The 23,471-nt window shown below is 37.2% G+C and overlaps 1 protein-coding gene across 1 annotated transcript in view; it reads left to right on the forward strand.

The window, feature by feature from the left end:
• SKAP2 (src kinase associated phosphoprotein 2) overlaps positions 1 to 23,471 on the forward strand; it is a 122,827-nt gene that overhangs the window by 67,747 nt on the left and 31,609 nt on the right. The window contains exons 5-9 of the mRNA XM_072854092.1: positions 3,853 to 3,930; positions 5,210 to 5,293; positions 14,215 to 14,339; positions 15,246 to 15,309; positions 15,677 to 15,781. Of these exons, the coding sequence (XP_072710193.1) occupies positions 3,853 to 3,930; positions 5,210 to 5,293; positions 14,215 to 14,339; positions 15,246 to 15,309; positions 15,677 to 15,781 (456 nt within the window). The remainder of the gene's footprint in view (positions 1 to 3,852; positions 3,931 to 5,209; positions 5,294 to 14,214; positions 14,340 to 15,245; positions 15,310 to 15,676; positions 15,782 to 23,471) is intronic.

Below are 23,471 nucleotides of genomic sequence, written 5' to 3' on the forward strand. Positions count from 1 at the left end.
TTCAGAAACTACAGTGTACCAAAGGAGAAACCAGGGAAGACTACGGGCCTTTTTAGCATCTTTATTTCTAAATCCTTGAGATGTATCTGGAAACAGACCATACAGGGGTAGGAAGTAGGTAGGAAGACATGGTGGTCTCTGCTGGTCTGATTTTGGGAGAGAAATTTTGCTCTGATCTGGCAATCAGTTTGACCATAAATATCTGAGCGACAATACTGAGGCACCCAAGAAAGTTAATACCAGTGGGTGCTATCTTGCATCCCTAGGATGCAAGTTCCTTGCATCTCTAAATTTCATTTCTTATAGTGGACAATTTCCAGTGAAATTAGAGGAAACTGAAACTCAGGCCATTTCACCTGCATCCATGAGGGAAGGGAAAAATTTTCCTTGTCCTGAAGATGTCCTGGGGCGTGCATGGGAGTATAATATTTGGGAATTCAGAGCTTTAAACTCTAAAGGATTGTTATTTGAAGCAAGTTGTTTAATTTGCCTCACAGTTCTCTATTAAAAAAATGGTAATGCCTTCTTTCTTGGCAGCCTTTCTCTGTGTTAAATAGATTCTTTGTAGAAGGAGCTGTCTTATTGAAAGTCCCATGCCATAGTCAACTAATGAGTCTCTGATGTCAGCTGCTAGTGTAATCTAAACAAATGCTGCTTTACTATAACGAAGTGCTGCTTTAGTGATACTTTTTTTTAGGAGATTTGTGCCAAGCCTGATCCATTTCAAATGAATGAGGAAGCAACATTCTGACTGAAAGCAACTGCAAAAACCAACCTGGTGTGCAACTCCCAAGCTTTCAATTGGGAGGTCCCACATCTAGGGATTGCAGTTCACTCTAAATCCTGTTTGAGATGTGGACAAGAAAGTAAAGCAATGAAAAAGTGGAAGGAAGGTAGAAAGGTGACATAGTTTAGGAGTCTTCCATGCTGGCTCTAGGCAGTAGCTGGAAGGATGATGTCATTCTCTCTTCTTTCTTCCCCTCCTTGTTTTTGTTCCAGTACAGGGGTAAGAGTCTATCTGTGTTTGTGCCTTCTTCCTGCCACATATGCACAACACCTGTGGTTAATGAGAATCTGAGAGGAGGTGGTTCCTTCTCTTTCCTTTATACTTTTCATACTACTTATTCTCCCTCCCCTTCCTTCTGGATGTACAGGGGAATGAAAGAAGGAACTTAGCCAGATTTATGCTTTTTCTTTCATGTACAGCTGTTTCTGTCTTGGGATATTACAATTGGGTCCCTTTCTCCTGCCTTTCCACTAAAGTTCCATCATATTTTGTGGTTCCCAGGCTTCTCTGACAGAAGGATGATAATACGCATGTGATGTGTTTTTGCTTCAGCTACTTACAGATTGTGAGTAGCAGCAGGGCTGACCAGCTGCTGCTGTTTTGTGGAGTTGCTACCTCACTTGCTTTGAGGAACAGAAAAAGAAACTGGCATCTCTACAGGTTGAGGGTGGGAGGAGGACTTCTTTCTGCACTGCCACCAGAGCAGTGGAAGACTGCCTTTTTTCATGCAGGTTCTTTTCCTCACGAGCTTTCAGTGCCCTATGCAAAATAAATGTGGTTTCAGAAAATACCATCATAAAATTTATCCTGACTTGTTTCAGCAGAAGCTGCAAAAACGGGAGTGGAATGTTGACGCTCTGAAGTAGTTGGTTCAGCTGAGCTTCTACCTATAGGCAGAATAACATTAGGGAGTCCCCAAAGCATGTGCTTGTTTGGGACTATGTGTCCCATTTGATTTGACTGTTCACTAAATGATCACTTGCCAAGCTTTCTCATCAAAAACCAAACCGATGCAAACAATAATGTATAAAATTAGATCCAAATAGTTATTGAAATTCTTAAATTCAAAAATTTAAGAGTGATCTGGTTTTATTTGTTTGTTTAATTATGTTTTGTGTCTTCCACATCTGTGGGGATGCACTGTTCTAAAATGAGCCCTACTGGATGAGGTAAAGCTTTAAGTGTTGCACACTGATGCCTCCCAATGACCAATATAAAGCAGCACACTATGTATATTTGTAAAACTCTTCACCTCCCCCACTCATAATATAACCATTAGATCATCTTTTAAAGTAACTATTAAACTTACCATGTACCAGCCAGCGAGTGTCTTTGTGTTAAACTCTCATTTAACGTTGTGCAGTGATTGCATATTGTCAAGCGAGGGGGGACAGCTGCAGCATTTTAAAATGCATGTACGTGGAGCCAATAACCCTTGTATTTTTAACATAGTAGTAAGAATTCCATAGAAGCTGAAATAATAGCTAGTGTACTGCTAATCTTTAAAAATAATACTAATAAAAAAAATTCAGCGGAAATGTCAATGTGTATAAAATTTTATCTACTACCTTATGGTATCCAACAAAATCTTTTGTTGTCTGAAAAGCCAGTTGTATTATATAAGGAATGCGTTCTCATTTTAAGTATTTTCATACTTTAAAAAATAACATTCTCTGCAAGTTCCTACCTCTTTTTCTTGTATTTTTTCCTCTCTAAACTGTGTTTAAATAAGACTACCATAAACCAACTAATTTGTAGACACTGATTAAAAAAAATTTCTATTTTAAGGGACAACCTAAAAATCCAGGAAGTTGGCATCACCTTCCAGAGACAGTGTTCTTGGTTCAAGTTCAGACAATTGATCTTTAACCCACCTTGTGTGGTTTAAAGTGTTTTTTTACCACAGGGGTTGTCTGCTGATATCAGTCCTTTTTTATTTATTTTTATTGGTAGAACTTAATGAGATTACATATATTTTGATGAACAATTGCTGCCATGTAAACTTGCCACCTACCTACAGTGACTCTTATGAATATTTGATGATAATAAGTAGTAGGAACTTCACTGTGATGCTCACATGCACTTAAAAAACCAGCAGCACAGGAATAGCTTTGTTCTGCTTTTTTGCTTGTGGTAAACAGTATGAGATTTATATACATGTTAATTATTAGGCATATCTAGCATATTTCTGTTCTTAATACTAGGAGTTACATTTAAATCATAATCCTGTTTTTTTAGGGGGGAAGGGTGCAGATGGAAAACAATTTTTAACATCTAGATTTCTATTTTAAGTTGAGGCAGCGTTGACTGGTCAGTCTCATGCTTCTAGCTATGAATTAGCGGTTGAGAAAAAGGAAAAAAATACAGTGGAACCTACCATTTTGCAGATGCAGCCATGTTCTACAAAATCTAAAATTACTATCTGTAGATCAACAATTTTGTAGTCTGTGCAATGTCTTTGGTCTATCCAGTATCGCCTTATAGATCCTATAGGCAGTACTTTTGTGTCATATTGCAAATTAGGCAATGCCTGTCAACAGCAGGCATCACCTTTTATCATGTCTTCATCTGCTTTCTTTTTTTGTAGATGGTGTAATAGAGGGTCCCCACCTTGTATGTTGTTTCAAGATGTTTTTGTGCAAAGCTGGTATTGAAAACCACATTCCTAATTTAATTGTGTTGAATTGTGATACTTGGTTTTATTTGCACATTTGAAAACTTACTGCTTTTGTTATCCAACTTACTTTACAGACCACATTCAAAACACAAACTAATGTTTTCTAAGTTGCTGTAGCTTGTTTAATTACGTATTTTTCCTTCTGAGACTTGCAGGGCCTGCTACGCAGCTATATTTTTCCTTACTAAAGTGGTGAGGACAGCAGCAACAGCTCTGACATTTATAGTTAGAGGGTTTTTGTACTTAAAATAATCTGGCATAGTAGTTACTAGAATTATTTTTTCCAGTAGCTCCTTCATATTGAGAGTGTAAAATCCATAAGTTTATTAATGCTACTATAGTATTTTTCTCAAAATGCAGTACTTTACAGAATTTATTTTTCTTTCAGGGAATCAGTTTCCTCCTATTGCAGCTCAAGATCTTCAGTTTGTTCTGAAGGCTGGATACCTGGAAAAACGCAGAAAAGGTAGGCCTAACTATCTGTCGTGGTTTAAACCCAGTCAGCAACTAAGCACCACACAGCTGCTCGCTCACCCTCCTCCCCGCCCCTGGTGGGATGGGGGAGAGAATCGGGGGGGGGGGAGAGTAAAACCCGTGGGTTGAGATAAAGACAGTTTAATAGGACAGCAGAGGAAGAGAAAATAATAATAATAATGATAAAAGAATGTACAAAACAAGTGATGCACAAAGCAACTGCTCACCACGCGCTGACGGATGCCCAACCTGTCCCCAGGCAGCGATCGGTGCCCCCCGGCCAACTCCCCCCAGTTTATATACTGAGCATGACATCATATGGTATGGAATAGCCCTTTGGCCAGTTTGGCTGTGCCCCCTCCCAGCTTCTTGTGCACCTGGCAGAGCACGGGAAGCTGAAAAGCCCTTGACTAGTGTAAACATTACTTAGCAACAACTAAAACATCAGTGTGTTATCACATTATTCTCATACTAAATCCAAAACACAGCACTATACCAGCTACTAGGAAGAAAATTAACTCCATCCCAGCCGAAACCAGGACACTATGTGAAAACTGGTGCATATTTTATATCTGGGAAGTCCATGTGTCAGTATTTGATGTTATACACACAAATAACTTTATACAGGAGTGATAAATAAAATGGAATAGAAGCTGAAATGTTGACACATTGTTATGCAAAAGAAGCACAGCGCATAATTGCTCCTGTAGTATTAAAAGAAAATCCCATTTCTTTATTGACTAAAAAAATTGTGCTGTGAAAGTCCACTGTCAGCCATAATTCAGACACTTTCAGATATTTTTGAAGAAAACATTAGGAACGTATGTAAAAGTACCATATGTTGACTTCATGTTTCAGTGAGCATCAAGATTTATTTTCCTTCAAGAGGGCAAATATTGATCTCAGCTTTGGTTCAGTCAATATTTACCCTGATTCAATAAATCTTATATTGTCACTTTAATACCCATTTAATGCTGCAATAACTCTAGGAAATATTTAGGAAGTTGTTCATTATTTCCTTATATTTAATGTTACACATGACTTCTCTCTTTATATGATTTCAAATTCCCATTTGTTTTCTTACCACCAATTTTTATTTCTAATTTCCTTCTCAGTGCCGTACATTTCTCCTCTTCATATCCAGATTTTGTTTCCTTTCTTTAGCACCTTCCCTGTCTCCTTCTCCCTCTTACCTCACACTTGAAAAGTAGTAAAATATTTGTGTTCAATAACGACATAAAGTGATATAACACAAATTATATTAATTGCAGACCACAGTTTTCTTGGCTTTGAATGGCAGAAGCGTTGGTGTGCTATCAGTAAGACGATCTTCTATTATTATGGAAGTGACAAAGGTAATTGTAATAATTACGATAAACTATTAAAATGATCTTTTAATGCACAGAAGAATATGAAGGCTTTAGTGGAGTTGGAAACTGAGAATCTAAAGTCATTTTAAGAAAGCAAATGAAACTTCTAAAAGAATAGGTGGCTCTTAAACAGTGCTGTGAATTTTAAAAATGTGTAAATATTCTTCAGATCTCTAAGTGATGTGCTCATTTGCTAAAGCAGGGAAACTGAGGAAAAAAGATTAAGGTACTTGTAAAGCTACTTCGTGTGCCAATAACAGCTAGCTATTAGGTTTGATAGTACGCTGGTACTCAATTAATTTACTGGACAGAAAATGTTCTTTCTGTCCAAATAGGATTTTCATTTTAAAACACCCTCTAGCAATTATACCTTCTGAGTTTTTTAAAGATGGTTCTATCCAGGAAAATGTTAGTCTAAAAACTGCATAGTGGAGTTCCATGTTTCTTTCTAAATAGCTTATGTTCTGAAAAAGCTAGAAATGAAGTAATACATTTAACTAAAAGCCAGTCATGGAGACTAAAGCTAGCTTCTGAAGGTGACTTTTAACTTTTAATGGCCAGTTTAGAAAGAATCTGGTATGGGATATCACTTTGAATTTTTCAAACTAACAGTCACATAAAACATCCTTTAAATTGCATGCCAAGTGTATTTGATGTTTAAGGGTAAAACAAATAATACAGAAATATATCTGAGTAAATTTTAAAAGTACAATTAAGTCTTCCCCCTCCATGAAGCTTTTTTCCTTCTGCTTACGTTTGTGTGACTCTACTTGAGATTAGTGCAGGTAGTTGTTTTGTTTTATTCAAAGACTAATTTAATTTGATCCAGTTTGTTTCATTCCTCAATATGCTGACTCGCTTAAACTCATCCTCTCTTTAAAAACAAAAGAAATAAAGTAAGGGTCTAATTGTAAGTCCACTTTTCATCGTTCCCCATCTTCATCCACAGTTTCCCATCATATTCTCTGTTTCCAGAGTATATCTGCTAAATGTTCCCTTTTCTTCCTTACTCTTTTCTTGGGATTTACAGATTGATCAAGCTTCAAAAACATAAACAATCTTTCTTCAGAAATTTTGAGGAGGTGTGGCATAAGAGTGATTTGTCAGTAATGATTTATTTCTTTCTCCAGAATATTATCTTGTGCTGTTTGTTTATATATAGATATACCTTATCTAGTACTTTAAAAATGGCAAATTTTTTGGTCAGAATGTATTGCTAGTTCTTAAAGATTGTTCTGGGTTTTTAAATATTTGTCTTTTTATCTGATAGTGTTCGCAAAAAAAAAAAAAGGAAAAGCTTGTGTTTTTTTTTTTTCCTTGTGTCTGTTCTAATGATTATTTATGCTTTCTAGCATATGGTCTTCGGATTAAGGCAGGAAAACTGCCCACGTGCCCTTTTTCCGTCCTTTTTTTTTTTGTGTGTGTGTGTTTTGCAACACCTGACTATCAAGGCTACGTTGTCATTTCTAATACCTATGCTGAAAGTTAAGATACATGGAAGCATGTTCCCCAGCACTCGGCAGGTTGGTACGTTGGTGTCATGTTAGGAACTGACTGTGATATACCGTGGGATCTCTTTTCTTTATGGTTATATAGACAGATGCTTTGGGTTATACATTTACAGCTTTTGTAGGCTGCAGATTGTTTGGGGAAGATCCTCCTAACTGTAACCTAATGATGTGGGAGAGGCACATAGTCCATGCATCATCTTTTGGGAATTGTATAGACATGGCCGGACTCCAAACAGTAGCTCGTGGAGGAAGCAAATAAATCAGATGCATGAATTTCTGCCCTACCTCCATGTGACTGGTGCTGTTAGTGCAGAAAAACTAGCGCAGCATGGTGGAGTCGTTTTGTCTTGCAGGTCTGGGATGACCAACAGTCACTCCAGAACTTGCCTTTGAAGAAGAGAGCTTTTTTCTAGACTGGACAGACATATTTTCTTCAGCCCTCTGATGCCACAGTACATAAAGGTATCTGTTCCAGGGCAGAAGCAAACTGCCATCGTTGTATGGAAACTGGATACCAGTGATTGCTGTAGTTCCACGGCAAACTAGTTTGCTGTTGAAACTGAGCTGTCGTCCTGATGGTTGTGAACGTATGTGCTGCTGTTTGTTATGCTGTTTAGCTGCAGATTTTCAGCATGGATGAGGTGTGTGATGAGACAATCCTGAGGAGATCTGGCATTTAGTTACTGGAAGAACCTGAAGCTGTTTTCACTCCCCCTATTACGGCCAGCAGCAGTACCTGCTGTAGTATGCTGTCATATTGGGGCCCTTCTTTTGCTGTGACCCTTGATGCTGTACCAGATAACTTGGACCACGCAGAAAATGAAGGTGTGTTCTTACCAACTGTAGAACAGTGGTGAAATGTGCATTTGGGTGGCTTCATGCAAATTGCTGCCACCTGCTGAATCGTTGGGATGGCATCTGTCTAAACTATGCCGGTCTGTCCTCGCCTGTGCAGTGTCTGCAGATGTTTTGTATCAGCTGGGCCCTGGTTTCTGACAGGTTCCAGGACTGATTCACACAATGGGAAAATTCCCCCTCGTCAATGTGAACCCAGTTTGAAGAGAGACAAGGGAGAGGGGGAATTCCATACATGCTCAGTCCTGCTGCCTGCGTCACTTTTAATGCCTGCTAGTGCCTGTGTGTTGTGGGACGTAATGCAGAGAGGCAGCAGGGATTTCTAGGTCCTGCTTGGCTTGTTTTGCGTTGTGTATGTTTTTAAAACCAGACACGTAGGTGAATAATCTGTGAAGGATATTTTGTGTCTGGTGCAGGGTGTATTTTGTTGGCCAAGGTTTGATTTTCACGCTTAAATATCAGCGTAAATGTCACTGAATGCTAAATGTGAGGCTATAGGATGCCTTTTTATTAGGTTGTGTAGATGTGTTGTTTCCCAAAACACTTCTAATTCCTCTAATTTTCTCCTTTTTTTCATTGGGAAAGCAAGAAGTATGGAAGTGTATAAATCTCACAAACACATGTAATTAAAAGTTTCAGAACCATTTATTCAGACCTGAATGATGAAAAATATGAGGCCTAGTCCAGGAGAGTATAGCACAAGCTAAAGCCTGTGAAAATACAGTAAATGACTGTGTATTTGCGTATGTATTTGTGTTTACCTAAGAGATTACAAGCATCCTTTCAACAGTTGTGATGCCTGCAGGCTAAAGAATCTTGTTTCCCTGTTTCCTCCTCTGTTTTCTCGTACATTCAGTGCAGCATTGGATAGGGAAACAATGCTATTTATCCCTGCAATATAGACAGGTCTAAGTGAATAATTTGCATCTTTTTTCCCTGATCAATGATATGTGGAGTAGATGGAGGAACAAGGCTTGAAGGTTTGACCTAATTAATTACATGCCAGAAATAGGTATTGCAGGAAGCGTGTGTATATATGTGCGTGTATGTATATGGGCCAGCATGTGGCCCACAACATTGCAGAGAAGCATGTTCAAATGTCAGAGCTGGCTTGGATTTCCAGAAGCTTGCCTGGTCCTTTTCATAGTCTTTCCTTCCATAAACCCTTTACAGTCCTTCTCTTTTCTTTGCTTCCATGGAGTTGCATCTTGAGTTGGGTACCCTGTTTGCGTATCGTTTTGCTGTACGATCTCTGGCAGTTCCTGTGTACTCAGGCACCTAGGTGGTATGGCTAACCTTTCAGACCTCAAAGTGCCTGTGATGAAGGAAAGTTAATTTGTTGCTTTATAAATGAATGAATTAATGACTTCATTACTTCTTCCCCACTAGGCCACCATGTTATATGCCCTTCTGTCTCAGCAAACTGGAGAGATCAGCTAAATGTTTAGCAAGACAGTAATTGATAACATCATGGTAATTTTTTCCCCTGTTAATGGGCAGTAAAAATTTATTTTCATTTTTATAACTTGAAAATGGTATCTGCCTGCCTGCCAGTAATATGATGTTGAAGAGGGGGATAATTCAGAGGCTTTTAGAAAAGTCCGAGTTGTCTTTTTTCTTTTTTCTTTTTAAAATATTTTTAACATGGACATGAAAATTTTTTATTTCTCTGAATAGTAAGATAGTGAGGGCCAGGCCAATGGATGGACTACTTCTATTTGTGCAAAAGAGGATTTTTGGTTTGGGTTTTTTTTTTATTTTTTTATTTTTTAAGAACTTTGTGACTGAACAATGTTAAGGGAGAGGGAAGCCTAGTTAGAGTTGCATTTGCAAATCTGTCCTAGTGACCCACCTAACCAGGCTACTGGAATTTCTGCCACATGCTAAGCTTGCAAATTTCTCCTTCTAGGAATGAGGAAAGATACACAAACCCAATGGAAAGCTGTGGAACTATCATTTTGCTTTTAGCTCCTTCTCTTAGTCCTCCCTCTCTGAACAACCACATAGGAAAGGCAAAAATCCTTGTTTAGTTTAGACTTCACTTTTGACAGAATCCATAATTGAAATCTGCAGGAACTGTGAATGTTCAATAGGACTTTGTTGTAGCAGGGTGATGGCAATCAAAGGCATCTATCTAACGAGTACTGAATTTTCTGCTATGAGAATGTTAAATTCAGACCTCAGGAGGCACACTTGCCATTAATAGTGCGTTATTTAAAAAATAACTATTGAGTATAAGCAAACTGAATATAAACAAACTGGTGCCCTAAATAGCGTGTTTCAATCATTGCCTCCATTTCTTCATTTTTTAAATTTAGATTTCTCAGAGGACTAGATTAAAGGAAAGAAGGAAAAAAAAAAAGTCGATTGCATTTCAGATCTGCTATCTAAAAGGGAAGAACTCCTATGCATGCGTTTGGAAAGGACTGTTCCAAAAGCTGGAAAAGGAATTACCATTTTGGAGATACTGACACTTACTATTTTTAGAAAGGAGACATTCTGCATATGGAAGAGTATGTGAAACTACATTTAGCATGAAGCCATGTAAACCATAAGATCTAACAAGCTCCTAATTTCAAGATGAAGAGAGTTAAATTATAGATTCTAATAGTATCTATAAATACTTTATCACTCTCTGAAATCTTTCTGTTTGCCTTTGTTCCTTATGCCTTTCTCTGTAACTTCTTTCCTTTCTACTATCTGAGTCCTCTCCCTTCTTCAGAATGCACTAATTCTTTTTACACGTGCTAATAATATGGGCACATCGCCTTAGGCCTCAAATTTACAACCCAATCATTTCAAGACCCTGTTGAAGGCTTACCCTTCTTTGTTTTAAAAGTTCCCATGGACTCAGTTATGCAAGGTTACTTCAAAGCGCTTTTTCTCTGCTTCCCTTGAGACTTTTTTTCCCCAATATAATATTGGCGCTGTTTCCGTTGTTAACAACATTTCACTATTTTTAGGATGAATGAAGTTTATATGTAAGAAAAATGTTTAAAGTGGCTCTCAAATTTCATTCAGATCTGTATTTTCTGTATTTTCTCTATTTTGAATATATCCCCCCATATTTATTTCTCTCAAATATCTGTGTACTAGTTTTGACTTTTTTTTTTTAAACTTAGTGCCTGACTCTCCACTCTGTTATATTAGCTTTTTACAATTCTAAATTCCTGATGCAAAATGATCTACACAGACCCAGATTTATTTTTCTGTTGTGTGCCTGCTATGGGGAGAAGGGAAGAGGAGGAGAAGGATATGAGATTAAAGAACAGCTTATTCTGAAATGAGATTTGACCTAATTGTGGAACAACTTATGCTTGATGATGTTCACAATTCTTTTCGTTTTACAAGACTGATAGTATTATACCTTTGCAATTCTGTTCTCTGTTGTTCTGGGACAACTTAAGGGTTTCCCGATGTTGAATTGCAAAGCCATATCTTGAGAAAATAAGAGGCAGCAAGAATGCTACTGTTCTTTAGAGAAGTGTGTTCCATCTGCATGTCTCTCCCTCCTAAATATGCTGTTGTATTCCTGCCTAGGCAAAACTTCGGTTCTGATTTGGGGGTTCAAAATGAAAGTGAAATCTCTGTAATGTAAACGTGCTTCCTGAAGCTACCTTTAAGGCTCCCACCATAAAACCCAACTATATCTAATTTTAAGTCTCCAAGTAAAATCTTTAAGTCTTCAGAGTTTTTAAACATCAAAAACTGTTTAAATCTCCCTAAAGCACAGTCTCCAGAAAATATTTCTGATGTAAACAATATAACTCTGAATGTGAAAGTTCACAGAAGTCACTGCAGCACTAACTTCACACAGCAGATTTAAACTGAAACCCCAAGTCTGTCTGCACACCTATTTAGCTGCAAGACTTTGCTGATAAATGAAGTCAAGATAATCGTTGAGTCTGATCAGGAGATGGCCTTGCCTTCAAGCCCACACCTGACTACTGTGCCTGGACAAACAGATACCATGGGTCATGGTTTGCTCCACAGTGATCAGGTACTGGGGTTGGTCTCCAATCCTACCTGGAAAGGTGTATTCTGCAAGAGCAACTGGGATTTGTAGACCTCCATTGCTTGTCACCATCAGAGCATGCAGCTGAGCTATAGCTGACCTGTGTCCTGCCATTCTGTATTTGTGGAGCCATTTCTCAGGACATACTAGGTCTTATCTGGCTTGCTGCCACAGGGAGTGTGAATGCATACTGAGAGCCTTTCTCTCAACTTTAATGGGTTCTGGGTCAGGGCTATGAAGTGTCTCATTGTCTTAAAATTTCCTCATGGTCAACATTTTAAGCATATGCGTAAGGCTACACTGGGCTTTAAACAGAGGTACTTTACTGCACGGATAATTAGAAGCAAAAGTAGCGATGCTATGACTAGTCTGTTGCTATAAAGGTTAGTGAAAGAATTCAATAGCAAAGGATCTATATTTTTTTGGTGGTGCATACAGGTAATTTTCATTAGCACTGGAACGGTGTGTTCAAAGAGATAAGACAAAGACAGTATAAACAATAAGACAATCAAATGCAATATGGATACCATGCACTCTGTTCCCCTTCCAGTGCAAAGTATAGCATCCTTCTGTTTTAACTATAATGCTTTTTGAAAGAACGAGTACCAGTACAGAGATAATCTGAGATTATCTCTGTAAAACTGTATTACCATAAAAGGGATCATCCACGTCACAGAGAAGCGGTCTCAGAAATAATCCAAGAGACTAAATTTGAATACTTGCCTCATTTTTATCTTGACAAAATGTTTTTACCTTTTGAACCTGGTGTTTGTTTATTCTGTCTGTGTGCTCCTGTCTTCTTGGGTTTTGATAAACCTCCAGCATGGGAGAGTGAGAAATTAATGTGTTTCACTTCATCTTCTCCCTGAGGTCACAAGTGAGAGAACAATAAAATTTCTAGGCAGAAATGAATTTCATTAAAAGGGGACCTAGTTAACCTATTGCAAGTTATTATTTCTAATATCTGCCTTGGTGCAATTCCATGAATTTGGCATGTGTGCTGTTTGATATAGAGGTGGAGGATTGAGCCAATATAAAATATTAGTACTGTATCATTAGTACTTAATAAAGACGTACTAAAACTTACTGTGGGGGAAGGGACTAGAAGAGAAAATAGAACAGTGCCCTGGATTTTCTCATATAATTGTGTTATTTGGTATTCACTTGCCCTGGGTGAGAGTTCATAAAAAGGTGGAAGGACAAAGAATTTGTGTCTATGTGCACGTAAGATTACTAGCAAGAATGTTTGTACGGTGACTGCCCTTACGTCTGTTGATGTTCATGTTGCTGTGTTAGCCAGTTTTTGCCCTCTCAGGAGCGGAAAAAAGATTTGCTTTCCTATTAAATATCCAGAAAGATGACAAAATTATGTTGAAAATTGTAGTTTTTCCTGTTTTATATACTGTAGAAGTTTCTCCTTTTGTTGACAAACATAAGCAATGGATGCTCGATTTGCACCTAAGTTCTGTTCAGCAATACTTAAAGTAGTTTTGCTGTTGAGCCTGATGCTTATTGTTAATTAATGCTTTTCTCTACTGTGGAAAAAACCCACACTTAATGGCATTTTCTTTCATTTGCAACTGCACTTTGTTCTTTTTTTGCCTGAGCAAAATGCGACTGATGACGCCTGTCTTCACTTGAATGCTGCACTGTGATCTACAGAAATTGCAAAACTGATTTACTTATTTGGTTTGTTTTTAATATCCACCAAAACATGCCAGAGCACATAAAATCAGATGTAAGGTTTGGTCTGAAGAGCTCAGAAGGAGCACACAGGTGCCGCTTGCCTAACATGCAGTATATTTAAACTCAGGCCTATTCTAAGTGATATTTTTATAAACCAGAACCTTTGAAAAGTTGAATTGTCTTTGAAACAGCCACATGGCTCTACATAATAAACTGTGGTAGGGCTTAGTACTTTTATTAGCTAATTAAACATTTGCTGTGCTGAGAGAAATGCTTTTGGAACACACGCCTGAATTTATAACAAAATTCATTCTGTATTTCTGCCATGCGGAAAGGAGGCACATCTGGGAGTGGGTGGGAGGATGTGAAGAGAAGCTTTTCCAATTGCTTAAAAAGGAGTTGGAAGTTTATTTTTTGAGTGAAGTGGTTAGTTTAGGAGGGAGCTCAGCAAGTTCTGAGATAGACAGGTTTTCCCATTGGTTTACTGAACCTGAAAGAGACACTGATTTATAGGAAGCGTGTCTTGCAAGTTCCAGTTCTTGACTTTCCCTAGATACAAGTGTCATAACATGCACTTCTTACTAAATAAGACCACCATCTGCAAACATCCCCCTGTGGAATTCCTTAGGCATCCTACAGAAAAATGTACTTTTGTGTACATCTTCCTTTAAAATAAAGCTTTATCTCCAGAAGCGTCACCTAATAATTTTGCTAAAAACCTCCCTGTTCTTTGTAAAATTCATGAAATAGAAAACAAAATCTGAATAAACGATAACCTGCTGAGCCACTTACATTCACTGTTGTAAATGAAGCTCTAACTTTGTTTTTATCTCCAATAGACAAACAACAGAAAGGTGAATTTGCCTTAGAGGGCTACACCATCAGAATGAATAATAGCCTTCGGAAGGATTCAAAGAAAGATTGCTGTTTTGAAATCTCTGCTCCTGATAAGCGCATTTATCAGGTTGGACTTTTTTATGTTGACTTGAAATTAAATTGATAAAGCCGTTACAATTCCAGTTACTGAATTAACATTTCAGTAGAACAACTTTCACTGACATCTTAATGAAAAAAGGAAACCCTCGCTTGCTTATATTGCATATTCATATATTAGGAAAAAAAAATCTGATTTAAAATATGTATGTATGTGTTCAAATATTATCTTTTTGGACAAGAGCAAGGAAATCTGTCATCTTTATCTATTGGTCTTTTCAATGTTAGCATTTTAATATCTATTGTATAGTATGTCTGTGTGATTTCTTGGATGAATTAAATAGTAAAAAAAAGTTAAAATATATATCAGTGTTAAATACATATTGTATTGGTCATGGCTTTGCAAGGAAAATCTACGTAAAGGCACATATCAGCTGTGCAATTCAGAGATCTATCAACTAGACATCAATATGGAATGTAAGTTTAATAAGTTTTAAATATCTGAGATTGCAGTTGAAAGCCAGTTAATTAAGCTGTCAGGTAGTGTGTTGGAGTCTGACAAGAACGTTTTTAAGAAAACTGTACCCAGCAGTCTAAAGAAATTCATGGGTGTCTTCTAATTGTCAAGGGCAAATTTTGTTCATCAGTTCTGGCTTTGACATTGATGAAGAGAAGCAGCTTTTTTCTGCACAGCTGCCAGCTGCTGATCAGAGTTTCAAATCCATCATCCTCTCCTTCAATTACGTAAATTTGTCAAAATTAGCTGTACATTATAAGAAGCATCCTTGCAAGAAAAGTACCAGAAGACATGAAAAGAATTACTAATGGTTTCTTGAGGAAGTGACGAGAATGCTACAGTCCCTCTTTTTTATTGCTAATGAAATTGTAGTTGTGTTTTTGTCATTACTGCTAGTAGTTATTAATAAACGTTTAATAGTTTACAGCTGCCACTCCCAAAGAAGCAGAGGAATGGGTACAGCAAGTCAAATTTGTAATTCAAGGTAAGTCAGCCAGTAGAGCAGTAGCCTTTATTGCCAATACTGCTTAGTGATGGTAGTTCTGTTCATTAACATATCTGTCACGTTTGTATATCTAGTATTCCCACTTGTCCAAGTTTTGAATAGCAAGTCCTAGTTCTCAATCATGTTGTAGCTTTTACATGACTTTTCTCCTTTTGCAAGATTTTTTCCTTTTTCCAAGAATACTATTTGGCTTGAAAGCTCTTCCTTATGAACACTGTAAGAAAATAAGCAGAATCTACTGTAAGCACCAGCTCATAGAAGATGAATTGTGTTTTCATTTTGCATAAATTTCTGCTTCGACATGCTTTTCTAGTAAATGTTAACTTTTTAAACTGCTGTTACGTAGATATGGAATCTAATACTATTCCTGAGGAGGAGGAAGAGGAATACGACGATGTTGGGCAAGTGAGCAGTGAACCACTAGATGATAGCATTTATGAAGAAGTTAAAGGTATTGTTAAGATTTTTTACTTCGTGACTTGTGATCATTTTGTCTTCTCTACTTCTAGTTTGATAACTCTGGCTAAAAGTAAACGAGTAACGTAACCTGATGAATAAGATACTTCCAGATTTTAAGTTTTGCTATGACATTGAAAAAAGAATGTGTCTTCAACCAGGTCTGAGTGAGCACAGTTCAGTTTTCTTTAGCAGGGGCATCAAAGTAGTGCAGAATGTGTAAAAGTGGTCTCACGGGACTTTCGGCTCATTAGCATTCTCTGGTACGCAATTTTTTTTAAATTAAAAAATTGACTTGCCTTACAGCTTTTTACACCAACTTGCCCATCATTTTTTTTCTTTATTCATTTTGGCATTTGTGTTAAGCAAAAGTTCACTATCACTGCATATGTTATCAGCTGCTGCCTAATACATGATATTATAATCCTGCAAGAAAGCAATGTGTTGGTTTGAAAGGGCTCTGGAGATGGACTGTAAATAAAGGCAACGTGAGTATTGACATTGTTTTCTTTCATATCTTCCAGCATGACTGTGATTATACAGAAACTTTTTACTGTGGACTTTCTGATGTGGTCAAATGATTATGCCTCTAGATGTCCAAGTGCATCTATCAGATGGCAAAACAAAAGGGAAAGAGCTTGGCAAAAGCTCTTGGAGTTGATTATAGACATTCAGGTATTAGGAGAAAGGTGGACGTTCTTGATTATATTTTAAGAAGCTATGAAAAAAATCAATTTTTCAGTTACCATTAGTTTACAAATGGTATTTTAAAGTGATATGACAATTATAACTTTGTATGAAATAATGTTCTGCACCGCTTGCTGTTTGGGACAGTGCAATTATCAGCAAAAACTTGAGAGGAAAAATGAGTTGTGTCACATGATGCTGACTAACTTTATGTATCTGTTAGGTTGAGTATTCTGACCATTGGAGAAAAGAACATTTTATAGTATGCCTTGGCTTTCCTTTTAAGGTCATTTCAGTGAACCAAGGGAGCAGAGAACATGAGTGACTGGTGAAAGTGATTATCATAAAATTGTAAAATTGTAGCAGCACTCAATTCTTTAAGAGCTGTTTTTTTTGATTCCATTTCTTTGAATTGTACCTAGACTACTTCAGCACAGAATACATGTTCTGCTGAAATGGGGTGCAGTGTGTCATGCATGCTGAAAAACTCTTCTACAGTGAATATAAAAGCTACATTACAGGGCTTAATCTTATAGCTAGAGGATACAGCCAAACCTTATTGCAATGCTTTTTGGGTGCTCGGGCTCTTACAGAAGGTGATCTTGTATGCTTCCCTGTGCTTTTGTTAAAGAAGCTCTAGAGGTATCCTAGGATAAATTAATCTTTTCTGAGCTTCACTTATCTTACCTGTTAATTTGAATCTCAAACAGTAAGTAGATCTGGAGCAGTAACACATACAATATTGGTAGAGGGCCAGTAGTTAATATATGCTTTGAGTTCTTTGCTTTGAGTTCTGTCTTCAGAGAATTGCTGCCTTGGTATGATTCTGCAAGAATTTAGAGTATTTTCACTTATACCCCATTTTTATGTCAGTTTTCCAGGAACTGTTGTCTCCTAATATGGCTAATAAATCTGAAATGTAACAGAACAGTTGCCACAAAGAAAGGATAGCTCTTCTGTTATTCAAGAGATCTAGTTTCAGTTTTTAGTTAAATGAATTTCTTTCTCCATGATCTTGGAGTGGTGCTTCATTTTCATCTTATCAAGTAGAGATTATCTTTCTTTATCTCATGCCTTCTCCATCTCATTCATTTGACTTGTAAACTTTTCAGGAAGGACCATCTTACTTTGTACAGTGGAGCTCTTAATTTTGTCTGTGGTGTGTTGGCATAACTAAGTAAAAGTAATGCATAAGTTTGCAATAGATTTTAGGTTATTGAAGTGTCTCTCTTCCATAAACATGCTTTAATAGTAATTTGCTTACACGGAATTAAAAACTTATGGCTCTGATGTCTTAGAGCAGTCCTCCTTTATCCATAGCATATTGAAGAGTATTAGATGAAGTGCTAGTTGACAAACCTCACAGGAGTAGGCCTTATTTGGTTCTTGTATAGCTGTTCATCTGAACTTGATGGTAAAAAAGCATACTCCACTTTGGTCTCATCTGCCTTAATTAGGCCTGATTGGTTGCATTTAATTCCAGTTGGCTGCCCTTTCTGTTTTCCCAGGTAAGTGAATTACTCTTTCTTCCTTTCATGGTCAAAGGGTGGAGCATCATTATCCCTGCTGTTACCTGGCTTAATAATACAGACCAAATGAGGAATTCTGAAGTCGTGTTGAGAGAACAGAATAAAATAATTATTTGTACAGCCCAAAAGCTATGCTAAGCTCTGGAGTGCAGAAGACAAATGTGCTAGGTCCCTGTGAAGAGGGAGAAGAAATTAATCTTCACTTTGTTTTTGTCCTCAAAGCGTCTTGATGTTAGGGGCTTCTGATCTGCTGTTTCCGCAGATCCATTAGCTTTATAAATACTGAATTTCAGGTGCACAGCTCATTGTACTTTGTTATTATTTATTTGACTATAATTTGCAATTTCTCAAGTAAGTAAAATTTTGCATTTCTGTGGCTCTCCAGTGTTTTTTATATCAGCATTTCAGAAACAAATTAAGCCAGTTCATGATGCAGTCCCTTTTGTAATATTGGGTTGGTGTTTGAATAAAGAGTGTTTGGATTAAAAAGAGGATATGGAAATTTTTGCACAGTTTTGAAAATTGGGAATTTTGGAGAACTGTTGCAGAACTGACTGATGCTGTATTCTCTAGCTATCACATTGCTTAGCTATTTTTTTCCCCCGCTTGTGGCAGGAAACAGTGTAGATGAATTTTCCAGGCAGGAGCTGAATAGCTTCAAACCAGTACCCAAAATGGTAGCAGTCTATTAGCCTACTAAAAGCATAGATTTCAGTGGAATTCAATTTGTACTGTCTGCTGGCAGGAGGAGTGGGTACAAATTGGCAGGAGGAGTGGGTCTGCTGATAGTTGGGGGGGGTACAAAGAGAGGTGGGAAAATTAATCTTTTGATCTGTTAAGTCACTTTCTCCTTTAATAGCACACAGAAGTTCATATTTACCATAGAAGCATCATTTTCCTGGTTCTCAGTATTAGTCAGTGTTTTACTGTGGTTGTTCAGATAGAGTAAAAAATGTCAGAACTGCCAAAGATTTCCCAACTTGTAAAACCTTCCTTGCAAGATTCTTCAGGAAAAGAAAGCTTTATACTGTCTTCAACAAACTAAGATTTTGTCTTTTTGTTTTTTAATAAAAACACAGAGGAAAACTTGGTTAAGCAAAATTAAAAATATTGCAAATAAAGGCCCATTTTTGCTTAATTAGCTATTTATTTTCTACCTTAGTACACTCTATATAATTTTGCAGTCCACAGATGGATATTATAAGCTGTAACATAAAATAACTTCTAAAACTGTAGTATTAAATAACCGTGTGCTTGTTTAGAGCTACCTAGATGCATACAGTTTCTAGCTTAGTGGTGTTCTAAACAATGGAGTTGTCCTTGTCAGAAGAGAGAACACTTGCCAGCTTTAAAGATGTCATCTGCTACAGCCCTTGAAGACCAAATTTTTTTATTAACTCAGGGTTTCAGTGACACAATTTTTAAGGGCCTTCAGTATTGTCTTCTGTGGTTTCACATCTGTATGGAGCACATACCCAAAACTGCAATGCTAACTACTGCCTGCCACCTTGATCCTTTCTACAACCTCAGCTCAGTTTGTGTACTGTCTACAACACTCTTGCACAATAGGAGAAAGGATGTGTTAATCTAAGCTAACATACTTATCTTAATTTTCAATCTTGGTTGTCTTTTTTTCTTCTGTTCTCTTTCTGCTCACAAACTTGCATTATAGCAGTAATTTCCAAGGCGTACAGTATAGTTTCCATTAAAACGTTTCTAAAGATAAGGTTTGATTCTTACTTTGGTGGTGCTTAGTTGGTGCATGGAGATAAAAAGCTGCCCTTACAGAATAGGTAAGGTTGGAAATCCTGAAGCAATGTGATGTGACACAAAGCTGGCATTGTTGGCTTTCTGCCATCCCTTCTTAGCCTGTCCACAACACAAAGAGCTTTTGGGTGAGAGAGAGGTAAGGGCAGTGAAATTCAGTGCTGTGGTGATTTCTAGCTGGGGGAACTGCTGTGGAGAACTAACCCAGCCAACACAACTTGCATCAGTTCTTAGTATGCTGTAAATTGAATTTTGGGATTGATTCAGTCTCTGATTGGGCCAAGGATCATGGTCAAGCCCAGGTATCTGGCCAACAGTTCTGTTTTGCAGTGTAGTTGGAAGCTAGCTAGGGAAACTGTAACCAGGACAAAGCTCAGGGAAAGGTAAGAAATGTCTTAAGTTTTATACAACAGGAAGTGTTCTATGCAAAGAAACACTTTTTAATTTGTTTACTTATTTTAAACAATGTCTTTTAAATAGTTTTAAAATTATACTGATGTTGTTTCAGAACTTATTTCTGACATTGGGCATGAGGTAGGGAATGATCATCCATCCTTGTCTCTGTCTCACAGTTGTCTCTTTAAGCAGTTTTGTCATCTTAATTTTTTCTAACAGTTAACCTCTGCAGTTAAGCAGCATAACTTAATACCATCCTCATCCTCTCTTTTTGCTGGATTGCTTGAGCTTTGAAAAAGCAAATTGTTTTTATGATGTTGTACCCCTTTCATGAGCGTGGAGGGGGGAAAAAACCCCATGATCTCTGGTTTACCTCTTCTTGGGAAGAAGGAAGTAATGATTATGTAATGGAGTTTGAGTGTAAGTTTGGTCTGTCACTCATGAACACCGACTCATAGCAAATATTTGCGTTCTCAAAATGTAGGGTCAGATGTATTGACTTTTTGGCACTAGAATTGAAGATTTCACAGCGCTGTGTTAATGAAAATGCCTTTTCAGCAGACCTTTGCTTATTTTAGACTTTTCAATATATCACAGTCAGGGTCTGTGGGCCCAACATAGCATTTGGTGTCAAGCAGTCCCAGTTGTGGATTACAGCTGTATAATCAGTTCCTAAAACCAGTAAGCTAAAATGAAGAAACTTAATTGGTGATTGTAAACCAGAGCAGTAGGTTGAAGTCAGCAGAGACACAGGTGATTATGGAATCTGAGACGTTACTTGTGATCATTGCTGTTAAGTCAATATATTTTATATCCTGGTATATTGTCCAAATTCCTCCCAAGATTTGTTGCTTGCCTCAAGTAGTTAGGGAATTCTTTACTTCTTGTCCATAGAAGTTGTATATAATGCTGATGTGCTATCAATTTTTTATTTTTATTTTTTCCACAGAAAGAATTCTAAGTGCTTTTAATTAGTAAATGAAGTGCTTTCAAAGTATAAAGTGTAAGTGGGGTCTGGAATACTTGAAGCTGAAAAGACCAGATGTAAGATCAGCATTTTTGAGGACAGTACTGAAGATGAGTTTCCAAAGTAATTACTGAAAGTGTTTTGAATAATTTCCATTAAAACGTCTTTCAGATTCAAGAACACAGCAAGGGATTTTTTTCCTTTTAAAGTACTGAGGCTAGGTCATCCTTCAAAACAATTTTTTCAAAGATTGGATCTCAGTGTTGTTAAGAAATTAATATTTTTCACTTGTTTAGCCATTGCTTTATTTTTATATATGGAGTATTTTTGCCCATAATATCTTGTGGATACGTGGAGTACCAGAATAAGGAGAAGAGAATGCTACAGGGCTTACTCAGTTTCCGGTAAATCAAAAGTAATTAAAATAATACAAGAGCAGTGAAAAGCAGATGTAAATGACCTTTTGGTGTCAGGGAATAGTAAAGATTTTTTTTCTATCCAAGATATGTGGTTTTGTTGTCTTGATCACTGGGGTTTGGGGTCTACTAAGTGTCTTTGATTATATGCCAGACATGGAAATCATTGAAAAACAACCTCTTTCAACTGTATATCGCTGAATCCCAACTGCTATGATGAAATGGAGCTGTGTCTGAATTTCTCTGTCACTCTGGGTTTTGAGGCAGTATGCTTACGGGATTTATGTGTACCTTGGAGTGTCCTTCAGCTCTAGTACTAAATGCTCACAAGACATGAGTTATGAATCCAACTTTTTGTATTTAAAGACATTGCATCCAGAAGGTGGTTAGGAACTTGATACCTGGACCTCAGCTTTTGTTTGCCACAGGAGCTTGGGCTTTACCTTCAATTAATGTAATCCTACATCTAAAGAGGGAACCTTTTTTTTCTATTGATGTTAGGTGTCAGTGATGGAAGAAGAGGTAAGACAATCTGGTGTAGCTGAAAAGAATGAGATGTCGTGGATTGGGAAGTGCCAAGTCTTTGGGAGGAAAAATGAGGTTCACAGGCTCTTCTGTGTTTCTTGTAAAGTGAATATAAAGTGGTGGTCTGTGAGGAACAGGTGGCCCATAGCTGTCAGGATGCCTACTGTCCGTGATGCATTTCAACCCCTGGGCCCCCATCACACACACGCTCACAAACGTGCAAGTGAGGAGGCCAATAAAAATGGAATAATAACTGAGCATTCATATTTAGTCCGATTTGCATGTGAGGGGTATATTCATTGGTTGGACTTGGGGTGGGGTTGTCTACTGAGACACACTCTTAGAAGAGAGTATTCTTTATTTAGCAACGTACTTTTCTTGCAGAAAATTTGGTCAGCTATGAAATTCAAAACAGTTAATTACAATTTCTACAGTAAACAGAAAATGTGTGCTGTTAAGTTTAGGCATTTATTCTTCTCTCTTTGAACTGCATGCAAGACTTCATAGTCTTCAGACATTTAACTTCGTAGGTTTCAGAGTTTGCAAGTGGAGAAAATAGAAGCAACCTTCCTGAAGTTGTGGTCAACTGTTATAATAAATTGAGTGCATTTGGAAAGCTGTGTTTATCAAAGTCTTGGGTTATCAAAGGCTGAATTTTATTTCTGTATTTCAGAGTTTAAAAAAAAAAAAAGAAAAATACCCTAAAGCCCAGTCAGACACCCCACCCCCCCAATAAACCAGGAATAGATTGTTAAATCTGCATTGTCTATTGGCATTTTGAAGCTTGTTTACTTAAAATTAGAAGGCACAACTTATTAATATCTAAAAAGGAAGTATTTTTAATCATGCAGATTTATGTTTAAAGAACTCTTTCAAAAACTAATTAGCGCACAACTCATTGAAAGGAATTTACTTATTGAAATAAGGTATTTTATTGCAAGTACTGATAATTTTCTGTGCAGCAGCACTAAACAATGTTTGATGGTATTGATTTGTAAAGCCAATCTGATGTGAACAGTATGTGACAGAAGTTATTTGTTATTAAGAGATAGAATACTGTCTCAGAAAAGCTTGTCATCCTGACGAGAAAAAATCACACAAAGTAATTTTACTTGTATCATAGTTTTTTCAGTGTTGACTCTGTTTCTGACAGCTGGCTTCATGTTAAATGTGAAGAAAGCTTTGTTTATGCATGCATGTCTTCAATGGGTTATGGACCCAAAGTTCATTCTTTTGAAAGCAAAGTAGTTTTCTTTGGTAGCACTGTTTTTATCTAATTAAGAAGCAGGGCAATAATTCTAATTCAAAGCATTCAGAAGAAATGTTTTGGTATGTGAGATAGTTTATTAACCATAAATTTGAGGAATTGCTGTAGTTTAGCAAGTTCAAAGCAGAATG

This window comes from Ciconia boyciana, chromosome 2, assembly GCF_034638445.1.
Source record: "Ciconia boyciana chromosome 2, ASM3463844v1, whole genome shotgun sequence".
Lineage (NCBI taxonomy): Eukaryota > Metazoa > Chordata > Aves > Ciconiiformes > Ciconiidae > Ciconia > Ciconia boyciana.